This window comes from Equus przewalskii, chromosome 14 (genome assembly GCF_037783145.1).
Source record: "Equus przewalskii isolate Varuska chromosome 14, EquPr2, whole genome shotgun sequence".
In the NCBI taxonomy this organism is placed as follows: Eukaryota; Metazoa; Chordata; class Mammalia; order Perissodactyla; family Equidae; genus Equus; species Equus przewalskii.
In genome coordinates, this window is record NC_091844.1 from 50,304,860 (window position 1) to 50,326,310 (window position 21,451).

Here is a 21,451-nt window from a genome sequence, read left to right on the forward strand (position 1 = left end):
CAATTCGTGAGATGGAGGATCTACCTGGGCATGGTGCTGTGGAGAATCTGGGACCCTGATCACCCTTGCCCCAGCTCATCGACAGGAGTTCCATGCTGAAAGAGGCAAGCCAAATAGACCTGGGGCTGCAGCCCCACCCCTTCCGTGGAGCACTGAGCTACTAATGCAGGGGTGTCACTCAGAGAGAAGTGCATCATTGTCCCAACCCCCAGCACCATGGCTCAGAGATTTAGCCCAAGGGAGAAACAGTTCTTAAAACAGAAAGCTCTGAATCCCTTCCCAAAGGAACTGACTTAATTTGCAACAGAAGGGATAAAAAGTTCAAGCCTAAAGGCGCTCTCAAAAATAACAGAGTTTGTGCTGAAAGCCAAGAGAAAATTGGTAGATTCATGAAAGATATAAGCTAAACTGTAGGCTGATTGGTTTATCAAAGAGAACCAGAGAAAGAAACAGCTAAGAAGAGCCCTCCTGGTGTCAGAACAAATCTCAAACACTGATCTCAAAAACTATACCTGCTAGGTATATACTAGGTCTATAACTACACCTGTAACGGAGCCCAAATTTAATTGGATCAGTCTGTGGAGCAATTTATGCCCCCACGGCAGTGTTGAAAACAAGACAGCCATCAGCCAGCAATTAGTAGAGCTTAAACCTGGGTGTGATTAGGAAATGAGACAGTGATAGAGAGCCCTGCCAAAACCACTGTCATCCCAGGGTGACTGTGCCCACGTCCAAGGTTGAACCCTTCCAGAAGAAGCATCAGGGTGCCAAACTGACACTCTGAAAACTACAAAATAATGTTTAAAGAAATTAAAGAAGATCTACATAGATGGAAAAATATACCATGTTCATGGATCAGAAAGCTTAGCATTGTTAGGATGGCAATACTCCCTGTTTAGTTTCCTAGAGCTGGCGTAACAGAGCATCACAAACAAGGTGGCTTAAAACAACAGAAATTTATTCTCTCACAGTCTGGAGGCCGGAAGTCTGAAATCAAGGTGTTGACAGGGCCACACTCTCTCTAACGGCTCTTGAGGAAAATCCTTCCTGCCTTTTCCAGCTTCTCTCGGCCCCATGTGTTCCTTGGCTTATGGTGGCATAACACCAATCCTTGGCTCTGTCTTCATATGGCCTTCAGCTCTGTGTCACTGTGTCTCTCCCTATCTCCAAATCTCTCCTTATAAGGATACCAGTCATTGGACTGGCTGGGCTCTCCCTAAACCGGTATGACTTCATCTTAACTTGATTACATCTGCAGAGATTTTACTTCCAAATAAGTTCTCACACACAGTGAGTGTGTTCTAATAGCAGTTAGAAGTTCACATATGTTTTGGGGAGACACAATTCAACTCATAAAACTCCCCAAACTAACAGAGATTCAACGAAATCTCCATCAGAATCTCAGTTGACTTCTCTGTAGAAACTGACAAGCTGATTTTAAAATTCACTGTAAAGGACCAAGAATCACCAAAACAATCTTGAAAAAGAAGAACAAAGTAGGAGGACTCTCACTTCCTGATCTCAAAACTTACTACAAAACAACAGTCATCAAGATAGTGTGGTACCAGCATAGGATAGACAAGCAGATCAACAGAATAGACCCAAGAACCTAGAAATAAATCCACACATCTGTGGTCAACTGATTCTTAACAAGGGTGCCAAGGCCATTCAATAAGGAAGGAATAGTTTTGTCAATGAATGGTGCTGAGACAACTGGACAGCCACATGCAAAAGATGAAGTTGGATCCTTATTTCACACTATTTGTAAAAATTAACTCAAAATGGATCAAAGATCTAAATGTAAGAGCTAAAACTATAAAACTCTTAGAAGAAAACATAACGGTAAGTCTTCATGACCTCATATTTGACAATGGATTCCTAGATTTGACCAAAAGTATGAGCAACAAAAATAAATTTGACTTCATCAAAATTAAAAACCTTTGTGCTTCAAAGGATACCATCAAGATAATGAAAAGATAACCTGAAAAATGGAAGAAAATCTTGCAAATCATATATCTGATGAGGGATTTGTATCTAGAATATATAAAAAACTCTCACAACTCAATAACCCAATTAAAAAGACAAATAACCTAATTAAAAAATAGAGAAAAGATCTGAATAGACATATATCCAAAGAAGATATACAAATGGTCAATAAGCACATGAAAAGATACTTGATATCATTAGACATTAGGAATATGCAAATCTAAACTACAATGAGATACCACTTCAAAAAGTCAGACAATAACAGTAGGATGGCTAAAATCAAAATGTCAGATAATAACAAGCATTAGTGAGAATGTGGAGAAATCAGAACCCTCATATACTGCTAGTAGGAATGTAAAATGGTACAGTCACCTTGGAAAACAGTCTGGCAGTTTTCCAGTTAAACAAAGAGTTAAATATATGACCCAGCAATTCTACCCCAAAGTACACACCCAAGAGAAATGAAAAGATACGTCCACTCAAAACTTGTTCACAGATGTCTAGAGCATCATTATTCATATGAGCCAAAAGATGGAAACAACCCAAATGTCCATCAACTGATGCGTAGATAAATAAAATGTGGTATTCCATACAATGGAATATTGTTCTGCAATAAAAAGGCATAAAATACTGATACATGCTACAACTTGGATGAATCTTGAAAACATTATGCTAAGTGAAAGAAAGCAGTCACAAAAGACCACATATCATTTGATTCATTTATATGAACTGTTCAGAATACACAAATCTATAGACAGCAAGTGGTTGCTTGGTGCTGAGGAGGGGTGGAATGGAGTAATAGGAGGGTATTAGTTAGGTATACAGGGTTTCTTCTTGAAGTGATGAAAATATTCCAAAATTGACTGTAGTGTTCTACATGTCTGTGACTATGGGAAAAACCACTGAATTGTACTTTAAGTGGGTAAACTGTACGGTATGTAAATTATATCACATTAAAGCTGTTACAAAAAACAAACAAATCACTACCAGGAAAATCATGGCATCCTTAAAAACATCATTTAAACTGGGGTCCATTCAATTACCTGAAAATACTCTTTCAAATTAGGCCAAAGAGAAACAAATAGCATTTTTACTAATAAAGCTCCCCTATGCTACTTGTTGAAAGGTTGCTACAAAGTCTTATGCTTTGCTCCTCTCCGTTTAAAACAGAGGAAGGAGAGAAATGGAAATATATTTAATGCATGTCTTCAACACTCAATATTGTACATTCTTAACTTAATAATCACATTTATCTCCATTTTATAAATAGGAAAACAGGCACAGAGAAGTAAAGTGATTTGCCCAAGGGCATAAAGGTATAAGAGGCTGGAGAATTTAAATTCAAGTTTTGTGATTCCAGATCCTAGGCTCTTCTCAACCAAGCTAAACCATCTTCCTGCTCCAGCCTCTTGTACTCTAAGCTCTTCAAGTTGAAGCATGAGCAACAAACACACTTACTTGGCAAGGCGAGAAGACCGACATAAGTCTGCAGCTTCTCAAACACAGCTGTCATCTTCTTCATGTCCTGAGACAGCTCTAGATTCCTGGCTCTTAAAGCAGTTGTGCAAAGAGAAGATTCACATTCTTCTTCTAAACTAGGAATGGGCAGATTTTTTTAAAAGTGAGCATCCTGAACGATTTTCAATTAGCTATAAGAAACCATCTAAATTCTCAAACAACATAACCAAACAGAGATTTTGGAGGAGAAAAAAGGAATTTGAGAGGGGCTGGCCCGGTGGCACAGCAGTTAAGTGCACATGTTCTGCTTTGGTGGCCTGGGGTCCGCCAGTTCGGATCCCGGGTGCGGACATGGCACCACTTGGCACACCATGATATGGTAGGTGTCCCATATATAAAGTAGAGGAAGATGAGCATGGATGTTAGCTCAGGGCCAGTCTTCCTCAGCAAAAAGAGGAGGATTGGCAGATGTTAGCTCAGGGCTGATCTTCCTCAAAAAGAAAAAAAGAATTTGATCTCATTTACAAGCTTCCATTTTTTATATCATAATACATACACCTGCTTGCTGCAAATACCAATAGAACAGAGGAGTAATTGGAAGAAAAGATTAAGGCAGCTGCCCATTATCTTTCCATTCTAAGAGCAGCACAAAAATATTTCCCTTAAAAATATTTTCAGGAGAAAGACATTTAATAGACTGAATTCCTAAAGAGAATTAATTAAACAGGAACTACCAGAGAGAATCATTCATGAACTTTTTTCAATATATGTAGTTCAATATATGTAGTTTAAAAAGCCAAACAGGTTGGAAAAAACAATCTATAGGCTCAAATCTAAAAGTAAATGCTTAACATTCATAAAATACATTTTGTCACGTTCAATTTTAAATGGTACTTGGGAAAGCTTAATTATAAGGTTAAAAGAAAACATGTGGACTCAACAGTGTTTATTAAAAATGTGCAGATAACCAAGTAAAATGCTTTTTATATAAAGCTGGAAAGTCATTAGCACAAGAATATTAATAATATCCATAATCTTGACCTTGCCACTTCTCCTCGTCTACTTTATTTATAGCAGACAGCTCCATTCAGTACTAGGCCCATTTACTACTAATGAAGATGTCATCTTGTCAATTAAAGTAGTATTTAAACCAATGACCAAAAAATTGCCTAAAAACATGAATACCTGATGAGGTAGGGCTGAAAGCATATGGGACAGAACATTCCAAGAATAGGAATCTTAGATCAAGAAAGGACTTATCCAGTGTTTCTAAAAATGTAATAGTGAAAAACTAAATTAAGATAAAATAAAAATGCATAACTAATTCAAGTAGTAAATGCCACTTTTGCAATGATTCTTAAACAGCTTCTCTTTAACATAAGCCAAATCAATAAGGTATATTCAATTTAGTGTTCAACTTCTAGAGTCAATTTTCAAAAACACTTTAATTATATTGAACTGTAACATATAAGGATCTGAATGAAACTATAATTCATAATTATGAGTTTAAGTCATAATTTCCTGATTCCTAAAATTCTGTCATATGCACAAATCATAGAATTCAGTTACTGAAATACTTTGTTAGGTTAGACCTGGGAAATAAGAAGCCTCTTAACACACAATAACTTTTTTTAAAATAATGAAACTTTATATTTTTGAAAAGCTAAAACCTATTACAAACTATACAACTACAAACTTACAACTAGGACTTACAAACTATAGCTATTTGCATATTTTCAATATTTATAAGTTATTCATCTACATATTTTCTAAACCTTATTTTGCAATATGCTATAATACATATATGTTCTTCTCCTATGTTCAGCTGTATTATTCTTTGATTATTTTTCTTTTTAAAAGGCTAAATTTTAGGATGAAAAGATTTAGATGAACTAGGAGTCTTGGCAGTTTTAGACCAAAAGTATCAAAACGTATAAGCAGTCTAATCAAACGTCCAGTTACGTAAATTATTTTCTCTTGCCTTTCCAGAAATATTTAAGATGGAATATTTAAGGTTACTAACTGAAATATCTTATGAGGGCTGGAGTAAAGTTTTTAGCTTATAATTTAAATAAATCACCAATAATAAAAATAACACTATACTATTTCAAAGAAACCTAAGAATTATAAATTCAAACATAGGAGTTAACTATTATAACCCCCATCTAGTTGTTTACAGAAAAAGAATAATAAATAACCCAAAACTGAAATATTTCTTTCACTAAATGTGTCATTCACAATCATTGAAAATACAGGTTCATAGCATTATGTGGTTATGGCCGTAACCACTGGACAGAGAAGTACTGAAAAAACCCTAGCTGAGAGACTATAATTGAATTTTCTTAAATATCAGTTTATGCTGCTTGAGCCTTAATTTTCCTTTTTCAGAAAAGTCCAAATTGGTTGTGGCGCAGAAAGGTCAGGCAGATCACTAGAGACACACATTACTACTTTATTAACTCCAGAGCAGGCTAGATGACACCCCACAATTCCCCAAGCTCCCTGGCCTCGAGGGGTAAGTACCTTTTTAACTGATAAGGAAGAATCTTCCTAAGAAAACATATGTAGGAGGTTAAATGCTCTGAAAAAGTTTTCAATTTCACAGTTGTCTCCTGGAAAAGAAAAACAATTTCAAGGTTAATAGTGTTATTTGACAAAGAAGAGCTCCTGCTTCCAGAAGTAAAACACAGAAGAAAATTACCAGGACAGTCACAGTATCCTCAGTAATACTTTCAAATAAATGAAGCATTCCTTCCTCAAGAGGGCGGACATAGGATGCATTTTCATGAAGGTATTGTGAGAACTAAATAGAAGGAAAGGAATTATGAGTTAAATCACTGGAAAATCACAAAAGTCAACACATTTGTAAATGGATTCACTGAATTATAAACCTAAGTTCTGTTGGAAACTTTTTTTTCTGTTGGAAACCTTTTTTGGGCAGTTTGGCTCTTACACAGAGATGGTGCCCTCTAACAAGCGCAGGTCCTATCTCAGAGTCCCCGTCCCACTGCAAAACCAGGAACTAGAAGAGGGGCGACGTAATTAACCAGCAGGCATGGGAGGAAACAGGGAGGAGCTATTGCACTACAACCCAGCAAACGTTTGCTGGCCTTCTTCCCTAAACAATTGCTTCTCCACAGGGGTCCCATTTAAAAAAAAAAAGATTTGAAAATCAAAACTGTATGACCAATTTTTGTGTTCTATACCCCATTTTTCTCAGTTTTATTAAGATATAATTGACATACAGCACTGTACAAGCTTAAAGTGTACAGCATAAGGACTTGACAGACATATACTGTGAAATGATTACCACAAGTTTAGTTAACATCCATCACCTCATATAGTTACAAAAAAAGATTTCTTTTCCCTGTGATGAGAACTTTTAGGATCTACTCTCTTAGCAACTTTCAAATCTACCATACAGCAGCATTAACTATAGTCAGCATCTGCGCTTTATGTTTTAAAAACAAGTCTTTTGAGGGCAGCTTCCTTTACTGTATACAATGTTCAGAGGTAAGAAATTCCAGGAATGTTATTATCATCAAAATGAGGATATAAAAACTTTTTATAACTGTCGCCGATACTTTAGTATTTACAAAGGACTAATTGAGTATGAAGAATAGATTCAGAAAAAGACCCTAAAGGTATTGAGACAATTTAAAGGCAAAAAGCTAATTTTCACTAAATATGAAATATCTCTATTATCTAAGTAGTATCTAATGGCTCAAATTTCAATTGCTCAGTATAGAAACGTGAGGTCTCATTTTGCAGAAATGTGATTCAACTGGCCCTACTGCAAACTACACAAATATACAGCCCTGGGCAACTTCCTTAACCTCTCTGGGCTTTGATCTTTAGAGCAATAAAGGGAGACGAACTCTAAGCTTACAGGTGTAAACATCTCCTTTATGATTCTCTGGTCATCTTTTAACAAATGGTTTCTGAATCTCCTTCAATATTACAGACTTATTAGAAAAACCACATATGGCTTTTCATAGGCCAAAAGCCAAAGGTAAAATATTGAGAAATAAATGAATTCTTCAAAGTAATGAAGTGTTTCAGACAAGTTAAGAGTAACACAACTGATTCTCACTGTGTGGGCATAATAGTGCAACAAGCTAAAATAAAATTCCAGTAACGGGCAACGAACCAGTGTTGAGTAGAAAATACTTTTTGCTATTATAGGCAGTGTAAAAGAAAATAGAACTACATTAAAATGCTGCAGTACTGTTTTTTCTACCCAGGTTTCTGAAAGCTTTTTCCCCCAGTGATATCAAAGAGCATTTCAAAGGGCCAAAGTTTAATTTTTATGAGCTTCAACAGATTTGTGGAGTCAGATCAAAACTGAATGATAAAAACCAAGCACCTCCTGAGGGCTTCCCACGCGGAAGGCATAATGATGATGGGCTCAGAGCTGCCTTTATCGAGCGCGTCCTACGTGCAGGCACCGCTCTTAGTGCTGTACATGGAATATCTTGTCTAATCTTCAAACATACATACCCGTGAGGTAGGTATTCTATCCCCCATTTTTAAAATGAGGAAACTGAAGCACAGAGAGGTTAAATAAATTGCCCAAGAGGACATAGAAAGTGGCAGAACTGGGCTAGGAACCAAGAAGTCTGACTCAAATCCGAGTCTTTGCTATACTAAGAGGCACTTATGAGATCTGTGGCCACAAACACTATTCAAACCCCAAAAATACTGCATGATGCACAAAAACAAGTTGGGAAGAAGAATCAAGTAAGTAGGAAGAGTGACATGAGTCATTTCAGAGTGCCACATTATGGGGCACTAAGAACACATGCCTATAGCAAGATCCCTCAATTTCCTCCCTGTGGGAGCCAGCCTTCAAGATGGCCCCTGTGATCCCTGCCTCCTGCTACTCTTGGCCCTGTGTGGTACCCTTACACACTGTTTCAGGGTTGGTCTGTGTGATCAATACAATATGGCAGAAATGATGGTACGTGATTCTCCAGGCCAAGTCATAATAGGCATTGTGGCTTCCTCCTCCTCTCTTGGATCACTGGCTCTGGGGGAAGTTAACTGCTGTGTCTTCAAGATACTCAAGCAGCCCCACGGCAAGCTGCAGGCAATGGGAAACTGAGGCTTCCAGCCAACAACCAGCACTAGCTCACTAGGCATGTGAGTGAGCCACCTTGAAGCCCCAGTCAAGTCTTTAGATGAATGCAGCCTCAGCTGACCTTGACCGGAACCTTATGAGAGATCATGAGTCAGAAGCCCCAAGCTAATTTTATCCTGAATTCTTGACCCACAGAAACTGTGTGAGATAAACTAAATGTTTATAAATGTACTAATAACTAAATAACTAACTAAATAAACTAAATGTTTATTGTTTCATACTACTAAGTTTTAGGGTAATTTATTACACAGCAATACATAACCAATATACTCACTAACATTTACTTTATTTTTCAGTTAAATGTGTTTTTGCAAGCTACCTAAAACCCTTTTTTAGAACTAGCTGGGGAGAAAAAAGGAAACGAAGGAGCAAAATTTGCCCAGCCCCAAAAAAGCACATGGACTGAAGGAAGTGACACTTAACCCTCTTCTTATTCTTTGTCTAAATCTCACAAACCTTGAAAATGACTCGAGGCCCAAATGGATAAGCAGTTTCACTCCTACTCCACTTCCCAGCAGGAAGGAAAAAAGTCAACTATGCTACACAGATTTTTTGCTTTTAAACATACCCAATGATAAAAGTTACTCAGTGAGTACAAACAGGAAGAGAGAAAAATGACAGCAAATTAACCTTTCCAACAACAACGTGGTACTTTTCATTATATTGCACCCCAGTCAAAAAGCTATAAAAAATCTCAATCCAAAATATATAAAGTGCAGGTCTGTGCCTTGGCCTGCCCCCAGGGTCCCTGCAGAGCCTGGAGCCATTTTTCCTCTTTTCATCCTTACCTCCCATTCCTGCCCTTTGAAGACTTCCCACTCCAGCCAAAACACTTGGCTCACTGCTTCCTCCCCACCCCCTCAACACGCACTCTCTATGCTTTCCTGCTCCATGATTTTGCTCATGTTTTTCCCTCTTGGGGGGGTAGCAGTGGGGGTGGGAAACACCTGTCCTGTTTCTCTCCTCCTATTCAAATCTTGCTCATTTTTCAAAGCCCATTCAAATCCTCAAAGAATCTTCCCCAGACACTACCACCTACAGCAATCTCCCTTCCTTGATGACCTCACATCGCTTACTGACCAAACCACTCACTCACACTAAGGTCTTTTAACAACTCCCCTAGTGTTAAATTTCTTAAGAATCTCCATGTTTGCCATATTTTATCTCGAAGGTAAACACTGTGACTTAGAGGGTTTTTTCCATGTCCTCCACAGTACCTGGCTGATGCACAGAAGTGGTCTGAAAATAAATAACACGCCTCTCTACTTGTTCAGGTCGACGAAAGGTATCCTGAGTTAAATTTACCTTCTGATTCAAAGGAGATATAGTATCAATGGCAGAATCAACAGGAAAAATCTGAATCCTCTGTTCTGTATAGGTGTGAAAATTCAGAAGAGCCGTCACAAGATCTTGAACAAAAGCCAGGGCCTGCCCAGCAATGTCTCGCATCTTCAGCTTTAAAATGATAAGCATACAGTTAAAGTCAACTATCAAATTATTATCCTCAAACAACTTTATTAAGTCCACATTTGGAGAACATTATTCCTTAATTTAAATTCTTTTGCTCCCGGCTTGGATTTTAATATTCCCATCTCAGCAAATTAGAAAGCCGCCAATGTTGACAAATACACCTCCTCCACTTAACCTAGACCATTTAAGTGCAAAGTCCACCAACCCAGAAGAAAGGTGAAGCTCAAAAAATCAGTGCATCCCATAATTCAGTTCTAATGTTATCAGACAAGAGAGCAAGCAAAAATCTATATTATTATGAATTCAATAAACAGCAAGTTAAACAATTTTTAAAAAATGTATTAAGAAAGTAAAGCAAAAGTTAAACACAATTGTTTAGTGCACTAAACAGGGGGCCACACAACTAATTCTTGTTTCTGAAAAGTTTGACAAGCAGATCACTAAAAATAAAAACAAGTACTTCATCTTTACCTGATGCCTCCTATTGTGGAGTGGAACATTCAGAGCGTTATACTGACTATATTCTACAAAACAAAAACGGATGTACATTAAGTCTCTCATTTTACCTTTATAGAAAAACAGCTTAACTGCAAAACAATGAATGCTCTGAAGCAAAATTAGCTTTACATAAGAATTTAAAATGATCAAAGCTAGAATCATAGTGCAGGAGAATAACTGAATTTACATAGAATCAGTTATTTCTCAAAGTAATACTTCTAATTTTTTTTGACTGTTAAGATAAGGTGAACAACAAACCAACGCTGTATTTGTTTCTAAGGAATCATTTCAAAAACTTCTTTGGGGCCTATCAAGATTACTTAGAAAGGCTCACGATGTTCTTGCTATCTTCAGTCATTCTCCCTTCTAAAGGAACCCTGTACACAGCTGCCACACTAATCCAAAAATATCACTGTTTGCATGACACCACAAAAATCTATCCCTGTATGCTTCTGCTGACTCCAATGACTCAATCCTAACTTTTCTGGGTTGGTTTCTTTCCCACAGTCCTCCCCTCTACCTGAGGGTCTGTTCTCAACGTCTGATGGCTTCCCAACACCCGGCCTCACTCTTCTTTGACTTCTGCATTTTAATGACCTTCATCTCTACTCATCTCTGCACACCACTTCAGCCATTCAGACCTTCCCTCCTCTGCCTGTGTCCTCAGGCAGAATGACCCCAGTGCCAAAATCTGATTCAGAAAGTCCCTATGCCTTCTCATCCAATTCTCCCTTATGTCCCCATTTCTATTACATCAGCTTGGTCTCCCATCCATCAACATCTCTCTATTCTCCTCTCGGGCTTTGTTGAGTCATGTTTGTTTTCCTTCCCAGCCTGGTCCATCATTTTCAGCGACGCTCTTGCTAACACAAAACAAGATCAGAGTCCACAATATATTCTACCTAGCTTAAGGGGAGCTTCAATGCCACTCAGCAATCCATGATTTCATTGCTGCGTCCCTATCACACTTCCCATGACATCTACTCCAAACCTTTTCCATTGTAAGCTCCTAATACCATTCTACCTCTCCTCCCCTACCTCACGGATGGGCTGGCCTGCCCCATACAATGCCGAGAAGACCAGAGCCAAGGCAGAAGTGGTTCTTACACTCGCCACCCCCCGATCTCAGAGTCTGTGGTTTCACAGATCCCTCGGCTAACCCTCCTCCTGGGCCCCTAGCAGTATCTCCTTCTGATTCCTGCAGGCCCTAGTCCCTCAATCACCCCCTCCTTGTTACTTCTTCAAAATTACCTCATTACGAAAACAGCATTTGTTGCAGCTTGTTTAACTATCTCCACAGAGACTTCTTCCCCTTTACTTATATCATACTTAATTCTATGCCCTCACCCACCCGCTGTACACACCACCTTTTCTTTTACTCTGCTGGAATGTTGAGCTCTTATCCTTTCTTATCTCCTTCATTCCTACTGCTCAAAACACAGCATGTCTCTGCCTGTTTCCTCAGCATCCATCCACCTCTAACCCTTGTGCTAGCAATCTGGAGTCCACCTCCACCCGGCACAGAAGCACTTCTCTCAGACGTCACTAGTCTTCTCAAAGTCACCAAACCCAGTTGCCTTTACCGTCATCACTCTCTCTGCCCTCTGCACAGTAATGCGCAGAACGGACCAGCACCACCAGGCTGAACACTCACTTCCCCAGCTTCTCTCTCACCCCATTTTCCCACCTCCTCTCTACCTCAGCCCCTTGCCCTTCCTGATCACTGCAATGGAGAATTCTCCAAGGACCCTGCACAGGCCTCTCTGCACTTTGTACCCCTCATTCCCACCACTCCCAACAGGGGGGCTCATCATCCCAACAGGGTCAACATCAGTTTCTCTCCAGAGGTCTAGGATTTTATTTATAAATGCACACACCAATAGGTAAATAGATACACACCAACCTATCTGTCAGAATATTAAACAACAACAAAGCTAACCTCATCATCTTTCCTATAAACCTGTTCCTCATCTGCTTCTTTGATTGCTGTCAACTGCACCACATCTTTCCACCACACTGCCTCCTCCCTCTCCCTTGCCCTCCTTGCATCTTCCTGACAACTCCAGGCTTAAGCCTCCATAATAGCACACCAGAACTGTCATCACAGTAGTTTCAGCCCCCCTATTCTCATTCCAGGGCAGTCTACACTCTTGCCAGATTAACTTTGTGAGTGCGCAAATATCACTATGACATTCCTTGGATCAAAAGCTTCTCCAACAACCCCACTGCCTTCTGAATTAAGTCTCAAGTCCTTTGCCCAGAACGCTAGGGTCCAGTCCCACTCTCCCTTTCAGAACTTACCTATCTTTGCTCTCCGTACCCCACCCACTCTAACCTCCTATCATACTTAACTAATTACTGCTTGTCATGGCTTGTCAGGCCGTGACGGCGCCTTTCATACTACCTACCACACTCCATGCAATTCCCTGGCTCATTCTCCCTCATCTCTGCCCAATAAAACCTACTCACACAACCCCACCAGCAATAACCTGTCTCCCCTCTGAAACCCCAACAGATTCTTTATGGAACAGTTTAGCTTATATTTTAGATATTTCTATATATTCTCTCTCCCCTACTGGACTATAAATTCCTTGAGGGTAGAGATTTTTGTCTTATAAATTTTTACATCCCCCTATGCTACCTACCCATCTGGGCACTCAGCAAATGATCCCTAAATATTTTGGAACTAAAAGAAGTAAAGCCAGCCCTGGCAGTCTAGTGGTTAAGATTCGGCGCTGTAATCACCAAAGCCCAGGTTTGTTTCCCAGCTAGGGAACGACACCACCTGTCTGTCAGTTGTCATACTGTGGTGGTTGCATGTTGCTGTGATGCTGAAAGCTATGCCACTGGTATTTCAAATACCAGCAGGGTCACCCATGGTGGACAGGTTTCAACAGAGCTTCCAGACTACACAGACTAGGAAAAAGGACATGGCCCCCCACTTTTGAAAAAATCGGCCACGAAAACCCTATGAATAGCAGTGGGGCATTGTCTAATACAGCGATGAAAGGTGAGAGGATGGTGCAAAAAGACCAGACAGGGTTCCACTCTCCCATATACAGGGTCGCTAGGGGTCACAATCAACTCCATGGCACTAACAACAAAAAAGAAGTAACCCACATTGACATGCTAAGGATCTAAAGCAGGGTGACAATTAATATTGGAATAGGAAAGATAAATCCAAAGAGATTCAGAAGAAAATTATTAGAACCTGATGACTGATTGATACAACGATTAAAGGGAAAATGAAAGCCCAAAGTTTCAAGTCTAGTGGATCAAAGTATGCTCATGCTATTTATATTAACATAGAAACTAGAACCAGGTGTTTGTTTTCAGAGGAATTTAGGTTTTTAATATACTAATGACATATTGTGATTTCAGCATGAGATCACACTGCTGTTTTTCTTTGATGTCTTCTCCTTCCTCTTTTTTTAGGTCTTCCCTAAGAAAAATTTAGGAGAAGCAAAAAATTAATTTCAATCATGTGACTGTAAAAAAGGAAATGCAAACTTATGTGAATGTAAGTTTCAAAATCCAAACGATTAAATATTTTCTTTGTTTTCAAGGTTCTGATTTGATTCTTGTCTAAATGTTATGAAATCAGCCCTTACTATACATCTAAGTTGATTTTTTCTTTAAGTTCTTTTTGTTGCTCTTGGCTGTGTACATTACCAGACCATTCCCAGGATGAACAGGAAGCAGCACTTATCTGCGTCAGCTCCCCAAGTATTACTGGGGATTGTCCACGCCCAGGAGATACCAGGCTGAAAAGATCCACCTCCTACTGCCCCCACTGCTCTATGAACAACAACTTTTTTATACAAATTTTCAGGTACTTCACACACAGGTTGGTTTTTACCTTGGGATAGACTAAATACATGCAATAAAAAAATGTGGATTTGGGCTTCTTCCAAGAATGCTGGCTTTGGAGTAGTTACATGACAATTTAAAATCTCCCTATAAAATATGAGGGCCAAAGCTGATCAAAAGAACAAAAAGAAAGCAATCTCTATTGGGCCAATGAAGTTTTTTGCCAAACAGATTAGAAATTATTTTGACTAGTTGGCTATCACAGGTTCAAAGTTGCAAATAATAGAAAACTGTACATAATACCTACTTGTATCATTAAAAGGTACTTTTTCATTGATGATTGATAAGGACTCCTCTAATCTACCTGACAAATCTTCATGAAGATTCTTTAACTGTAATTGACTGAAAGAAAAAAATACAAAACCACATTATCACCAATCAGACCACGAAGCTTCATTTGCTTGTTACCTCAACAGCTGGTATCAGGCTTTCAGAGACTTGTGCCTGACACCTGGGATACTCTTGGTGGTAGAGAATTGCTAAAAGATGAGGATAAGAAAAATACTAGCCTTGATTCAAAAGCCCCTGAGAATTCCGTTGAACGATGGTGAAGTTTCAAAGAATTTATCACAGTCTCAGTACCTTATACAATCTTAAGTTTATTTCCCCAAGCTCAAAGTAATCTTCAAGCCCTTTCAAAATCATAAATTTTCTCTTTACGACACATAAATGTTTGTTCACGTATTACAGTAAAGTGTTTTTTTAAGTATATCAGGTTTTTTTCCCTTGAGCTCAAAATCTGACAAATTTTCTGGTTTTGAATCAATTATGAGCATAGGTACACATCTAAACCATGCATGTAATTCTACAAGTGCAACTAAATTCAAGTAAGAAATTCACTTGATTGATCCTCTTAAAACCTAAGATATTATGTCATTTATCAAATAAAAGTGGGAGTATGCTTTTACCACCCATTGATAAATAATATTTTAATTTTAAGATTTAGCTATCTCCAAATTAGCTCACATAACCTCTATTTTATTCAAAATGTACCATCAAAAGGTTGGCACAGTGATGTGATTATTAGTCAGTTTTCCCACCTGGACTATCAGAAGGCCCTCTCTTCAGTGTAGTTTGAAACAGGAAGTATCCAGTCCTCAGTAGAGGAGCCCCAGAACGCTTTCTGCCACGGCCCAAATCACGTGCAGGTTGAGGATTAATGCACAAGCCACTCTACCAAGAATGCATAAGGCCCCAGAGACAACGGAATTGAAAAGGACCGTGAAGATTACCTACTCCTGTCTCATTTCAAATGTGAGAAAATTAAGACAGAGGAGCTGCTAAACCCAAACTCAAGTCTTCTGGTTCTTACTTCAGGGCCCCTTGGAATTCACATTTCACATACCATTCTTCTGTTCGAAGCCGACATTCCTTGGCCTCCTTTTCCAGAGTCTGAGATTTTACCTGAATTTTAGAAAAAAAAAGAAAAGCAGATGGCTCAGGCTATAGACGAGGGCACACTCAGGAGATGCTACAGGCAACAGTCTCACCTTGAATGACTACCTCTGTGTTCTATAAAGTGCTCAGATGATTTACAAAAGTCTTGACTATTTCTTAACGTGCTCTCACCAACAGCGGGGCTTACTTCTAGTTTGGCCTTGTCGTTCTGCAGTTTCTCAATGGTTTCCATGTACTTCCGCGTCAGGCCGTCAACCACGGCCTGGTGCTGGGTCGCCTCCATCTCCAGAGTGGCCAGCCGACTCCTCAGCTCTGCTTCCACATGCTTGTGCTGTTCATCAGCTTCAAAAAACTGAAAATAAAAGACCATTTCCTCATCTCACAATATCCTAACATATACAAACAAAGAGAAACACAACAGCAGTGTCTGTTCATTGAGCAACTTCCATATGGTTCCACACACTCACTACGCAAAACCCGCACAGGCCTGATCTCACTGAATCCTCACAGCATGTCAGAAGGAGTGCTATTGTCATCCCTCCTTTAGAGAAGGGGAAGCCGAAGCTTAAAAGGGCTACACAACTTGTCAAATGGCTCATAGCTAAAATACAGTAGAAATGAGATTTGACCACAGGAGATCGACTCCAAAGCCTACACCTCCTTCCTCTCGGTCTCATGAACTTCTATGTCAATTTCTGGCACACAGAGAATTCAACTGACCAGGGTATAAGTTTTCTACTAGCCTAACTTCTGCAACTAAATAATCAAAATTCAAACAGACATTATTCCTAAAACAGGTAAAGCTCTTTTCCTTAATGAGAATCCAATACTAATTACGAACTACAAATACGTAACACAAATGCCAGCCCTTGTGGTCTAGTGGTTAAGATTTGGCGTTCTCCACGTTCCGCTTCTCGGCGGCCCGGGGTTCGCTGGTTCGGATCCCGGGTGCGGACATGGCACTGCTTGGCAGCCATGCTGTGGTAGGCGTCCCACGTATAAACTAGAGGAAGATGGGCACGGATGTTAGCTCAGAGCCAGGCTTCCTCAGCAAAAAGAGGAGGACTGGCAGTAGTTAGCTGAGGGCTAATCTTCCTCCAAAAAAAACAAAAACAAACAAACAAAAAACAAACAAACAAACAAACAAACAAAAAAAAGATTTGGCGTTCTCACCACCACAGCCTGGGTTGTTTCCTGGTCAGCGAACCACACCACCCACCTGTCAGTTGTCATACTGGGCAGCTGTGTGTTACTGTGATGCTGAAAGCTATGCCACCAATATTTCAAATACCAGCAGTGTCTGTGATCCATGGTGGACAGGTTTCAGCAGAACTTCCAAACTAAGAAAGACTAGGAAGAAGAACCTGGCCACCCACTTGCAAAAAAATCAGCCGTGAAAACCCTATGAATAGCAGGGGAGCGTTGTCTGATACAGTACAGGAAGTTGAGAGGATGGCACAAAAAAACCGGGCAGTGTTCCACTCTGCTATACACCGGGTCGCTAGGAGTCAGAATCAACTTGACGGCACTAACAACAACAACATGAAATGCACTGAGGTCAAAATTCTTTGTTTTTTTTTTTAACAATTTCAAAGACTGAGAATTAATGCATATTTATTTCTTACCGTTTGACTATTCTCACCATTTCACAAAAAAAATCAGGAGGCATAGTCGGGAAGACTACATTATGACTCTTACAGTACGCTGAATGTTTGGAGGCAGACATTGATTATTCAACATTCGATAAACACTTGAGGGCTTGCCACAAGTGAGGCCCAGTCCTGGGGCTGGGTATACAAACCAACATGGTCCAAACTCTAATAGACCTTACAGACTAAGAGGTGAAGAGATAAAAACCAACTAAACAGTAATAAACTAAAAAACAACGCTACTTATTGATAAGCCCCCATCTAAATGAGCCACTCAATCACTTCCTATAGAAAATGAATAGTGCCCAGAATATTTCTGTATTGTTAAGTTACAAGTTATTCTGCTGTCCTCTGAACAAATGCATACTTCAAAGCACACGCCCATCTTAAGATATGAATGAGATTTAAGAAATGAATTAAATGACAGTGACATATATACCTAACAACCATAGAAGACATTAAAACACCCGCACATATGCAAAACACTCTATCTTGCAGTGGTTTTTCCACATTCCCAAATCATACAACCCATTTTTTAATCCATATGGAAAAACAGAAAGATTTTCTCACTTGTATATGCAACCGTTCATTCTCTTCTATCTTCTTTTGCAGATCTTCATCAAAGACACTCTTCTGCTCTTGACTCAACTGAGAAGATTCTCCACTTTTCTGATGGAAAGAATAAGTTATGTCCACATAACTTTCATCCTTTAGAGAAACATCCTAAGGTACACAGATTCTCTATCACCTTAGTAGGTTGTCTCTTCTACGTGTTCACCATTCTCAACAATCCTGCAGAAGGTATACAGTCCATCATTTAACTTCCCTAAGTGACACAAGTTGGAACTGCAAATATTGCAATGGGCAGGAAAGCTTTAAAAAGAAAAAAAAAGAACAGATACGGCTCACTATTCTTTGTAGATGAATTCAGGAGAAGTTCTGTTGGAAGACAGAGTAGACCCAGAAAGCTAGCAACACAAATATGCTAATACATATCATTTCGATTTGATCTTTCAGTTTGGGAAATGACAGTTTAAGGAATTCCATGAGTTTGAGTTGTTAAATTTCTTTAAGAAATTGTAATAAATTACTTAACAGCATTCATAAAGATAAATTTATACAAAACTTTATACATTCTTATTTTTTATAAAATACAACGTATAAAATAAAGCTGTTATAAATAAACAGAAGGAAAAAGCTCAAAGATTATGAAAAATACCTTTCTTTTTCTTTTTTACCAATATTAGCTTTTTCTACATAGAAAAGCACTATGTAAAAGAGCCAATAATGAACATTTGTTTTCACGGGATACCAGAACTGAGAACGTTTTCAGCCTAACAATGAAACTGTGTTCAGACATCAGTCACCACCCTTCTCTGCCTTTCTTGTCACCCTCACTCTTCACTTAAAATGAAGTCACCTACTGATCCAATGTGAACCAACAATTAAAAAGCCCTTTGCAGATGAAGGTAGCTATTTAAAAAAAAATTAAACATCCATCGTGTTTGGTGCATAAAGAACACTGCTGAAGGACATATTCTGGGTCCTTAGTGCTTCCAAATCTGGAAAGCTTTAATTAATAGTAGATCAGAAGTCTTACACCCGAACCTCTGCTAAATCAGCCCAGCAGAGGGTCTTACCAACCTGGAGAGCATGGCTATTCCGTCCCCAAGAGTCTTTCAGAATTTCTAGAACACAGATACATTTTTTTTTCTCCACAAAGCCCCCCAGTATATAGTTGTATGCTTTAGTTGCGGGTCCCTCTAGTTGTGGCATGTGGACGCCGCCTCAACATGGCCTGATGAGCAGTGCCATGTCCGTGCCCGGGACCCAAACTGGCAAAACCCTGGGCCACTGAATTGGAGAGAGCAAACTTAACCACTCGGCCACAGGGCCGGCCCCAGCACAGATATTTCTGACAGTTTCCCAAGTGATTCTAATACATACCTGTTTTGCCCTCTCTGCTCCCCATTTATTTGAAAATTACCACTCTAGAGAATTCTCCCATGTAGGGGAAATGCATATGGAAAGGTACTAACACATAATCATGTCGCCCAACCATCATCTGGCAAATACAATCCTAGGCACTTTTGCATGATCCCATTTAACCCCAACAACAAACCTGAGAACATCATCCCCACTTTGCTGATGGAGAAACTGAGGTTGCAAGTCTAAAAGATTTGCCTAAAGTCATAGGACTATAAATGGCAGACAAAGAATTCAAGCCTGGGCTTAACTCCAAAGCCTCCCTGCACACGGCTCTTCCCTGCACACGGCACCGCTTCCAAGTTACTGTGGGCCCTCTTCCTCCCGCCTACATGCTCTTATCACTGCCTCAATTCCACACATTTGTGGGGTGCTGTCCTATATACACACAAGACTTAAAGACTCAATCACTACCTCCTGCTCTTAAAAAAAAGAAAGAAAGAAACTTCTTAATCACAGAATATTCAAAAGTACCGGATCATCCATCTTAGGAGCAGTAAGAATCTTTCCTCACTACATAAAACCATAAGGAAAAAAATTTACTTTTACATCTCAGGACAAAAATACTAAATTGGCCCCATAAGAATAAACTCTAAGAAAATATAACTGCAGCAAACTTACAAGCCTAAGGTATGAGTATTTCAACCGCTACTTTCACTGGAGCAGGTACGCTTTGACAGTGCCTCTCATTTTATTCGCCCTACCTCGGGTTACTGGCAACTTGGTGTAACTGAGAAACATTAATAATTCTGACCAATATGAGATATTCCATTCACTTTTCTCAGTCACTAAATCAACTATGTACATATTTGCTCCTAATAAATTCTATAAAACTCACTTTCATATGAAAATGCCTCCAATACTTAGTATATGTTAATAGTAAATGTCTGCTTTCTTGATCCAAATCCAGGTGCAATAACGGAACATTAGAGAATTTGGAGGTGGGGTCTTCTGCTAAAACCAGGATGGCCTGTAGATGTCTGTTTCTAACGACAAGGTCACACTAACTTGCTTTTACTTGACCTACCTTGTTTTTCTTGCCTCGGGGCTCACTGAGAGCCAGTTCATCTTGAAGTAGTTCTACCCTCTTGGCAAGCTGCAGATTTCGAAATGTTAAACTGTCCATTTCCTGCTGTAGTTTCCTCAGTGACTGATCCTTCATTTTCAGTTGTTCCTACATCAAAGTGAAAACAGACCACTCCTTATCATTTAGCCTTAAGGTTTAAAAATGAAAAAAAATTTTTTGTTTCACCAAAATAAAATCAAAACCTCTTGCTTTAGGGAATTCAAGCTGTCTGTTTATTATTCCAGTTCTTATGTTTTTAGCTCTGTTTCGTAACAAAATCATTTTCTGGCCAAGTCAATTAAATCTAAAAATAAAATAAAAAGAATATATATATATACTAAAGTAACAGGCAGTCATTAACTTAAAGCAAAACATCCACAACTCTATATGTGTCAGACAATGAACAGACACAAAGCCCAAGGCTACAAATTGATAAATTTGAATTTTTAAAGAGAACCGTAGACTCACTAATGACACACCCTTCTGTGAGCAAGAATGGAAGAAATATATTTGTATTCATTTTTTTCTCTAAGTCTTCCCTGAAATTAAGTCAGTCAAAATGAAGTCTTTTCAACACCCTTAATTTTACTTTAAACTATTCTGACCTATCAAAGATAAAAATCAATGTTATCCTGACACAAGAATATTTTCCTGTCAGATGCTGTTCTATATCAATTCACTTTACAGTTAAGTGAAAACAGAAGCAAAATCTAAAATCTAAATAACACACCTTCTGCTGACCATTCTGTACTGTTTATACCATTATGGGGTAAGAAAATCGAAAACTAAAGAAATATTTAGTTTTATTCTACTTAAAAATATATATTATTCTAACTGCATCTTACTTATGATGTTCTGACAACCTTGTATTCACTGGTAATCAAATGCACATGGCCATAAACTATTCTGTATTTGCAGAACTGTACTTTT

The 21,451-nt window shown here is 38.9% G+C and overlaps 1 protein-coding gene across 6 annotated transcripts in view; it reads right to left on the reverse strand.

The window, feature by feature from the left end:
- The window catches only part of PPP1R21 (protein phosphatase 1 regulatory subunit 21), a 58,156-nt gene that overhangs the window by 24,220 nt on the left and 12,485 nt on the right, over positions 1-21,451 (reverse strand). For 4 of the 6 annotated variants that reach the window (XM_070572721.1, XM_008529209.2, XM_070572723.1 and 1 more), the window contains exons 3-12: positions 20,483-20,629; positions 18,040-18,138; positions 16,008-16,172; positions 15,768-15,826; positions 14,670-14,764; positions 10,526-10,578; positions 9,890-10,039; positions 6,146-6,247; positions 5,968-6,056; positions 3,445-3,581 (exon numbers count right to left, since the gene is read on the reverse strand). In XM_070572721.1, coding sequence (XP_070428822.1) covers positions 3,445-3,581; positions 5,968-6,056; positions 6,146-6,247; positions 9,890-10,039; positions 10,526-10,578; positions 14,670-14,764; positions 15,768-15,826; positions 16,008-16,172; positions 18,040-18,138; positions 20,483-20,629 — 1,096 coding nt within the window. Of the gene's footprint in view, positions 1-3,444; positions 3,582-5,967; positions 6,057-6,145; positions 6,248-9,889; positions 10,040-10,525; positions 10,579-14,669; positions 14,765-15,767; positions 15,827-16,007; positions 16,173-18,039; positions 18,343-20,482; positions 20,630-20,724; positions 20,826-21,451 lie in introns of all 6 variants that reach the window. The other 2 variants (XM_070572724.1, XM_070572725.1) reach the window with 2 other exon arrangements.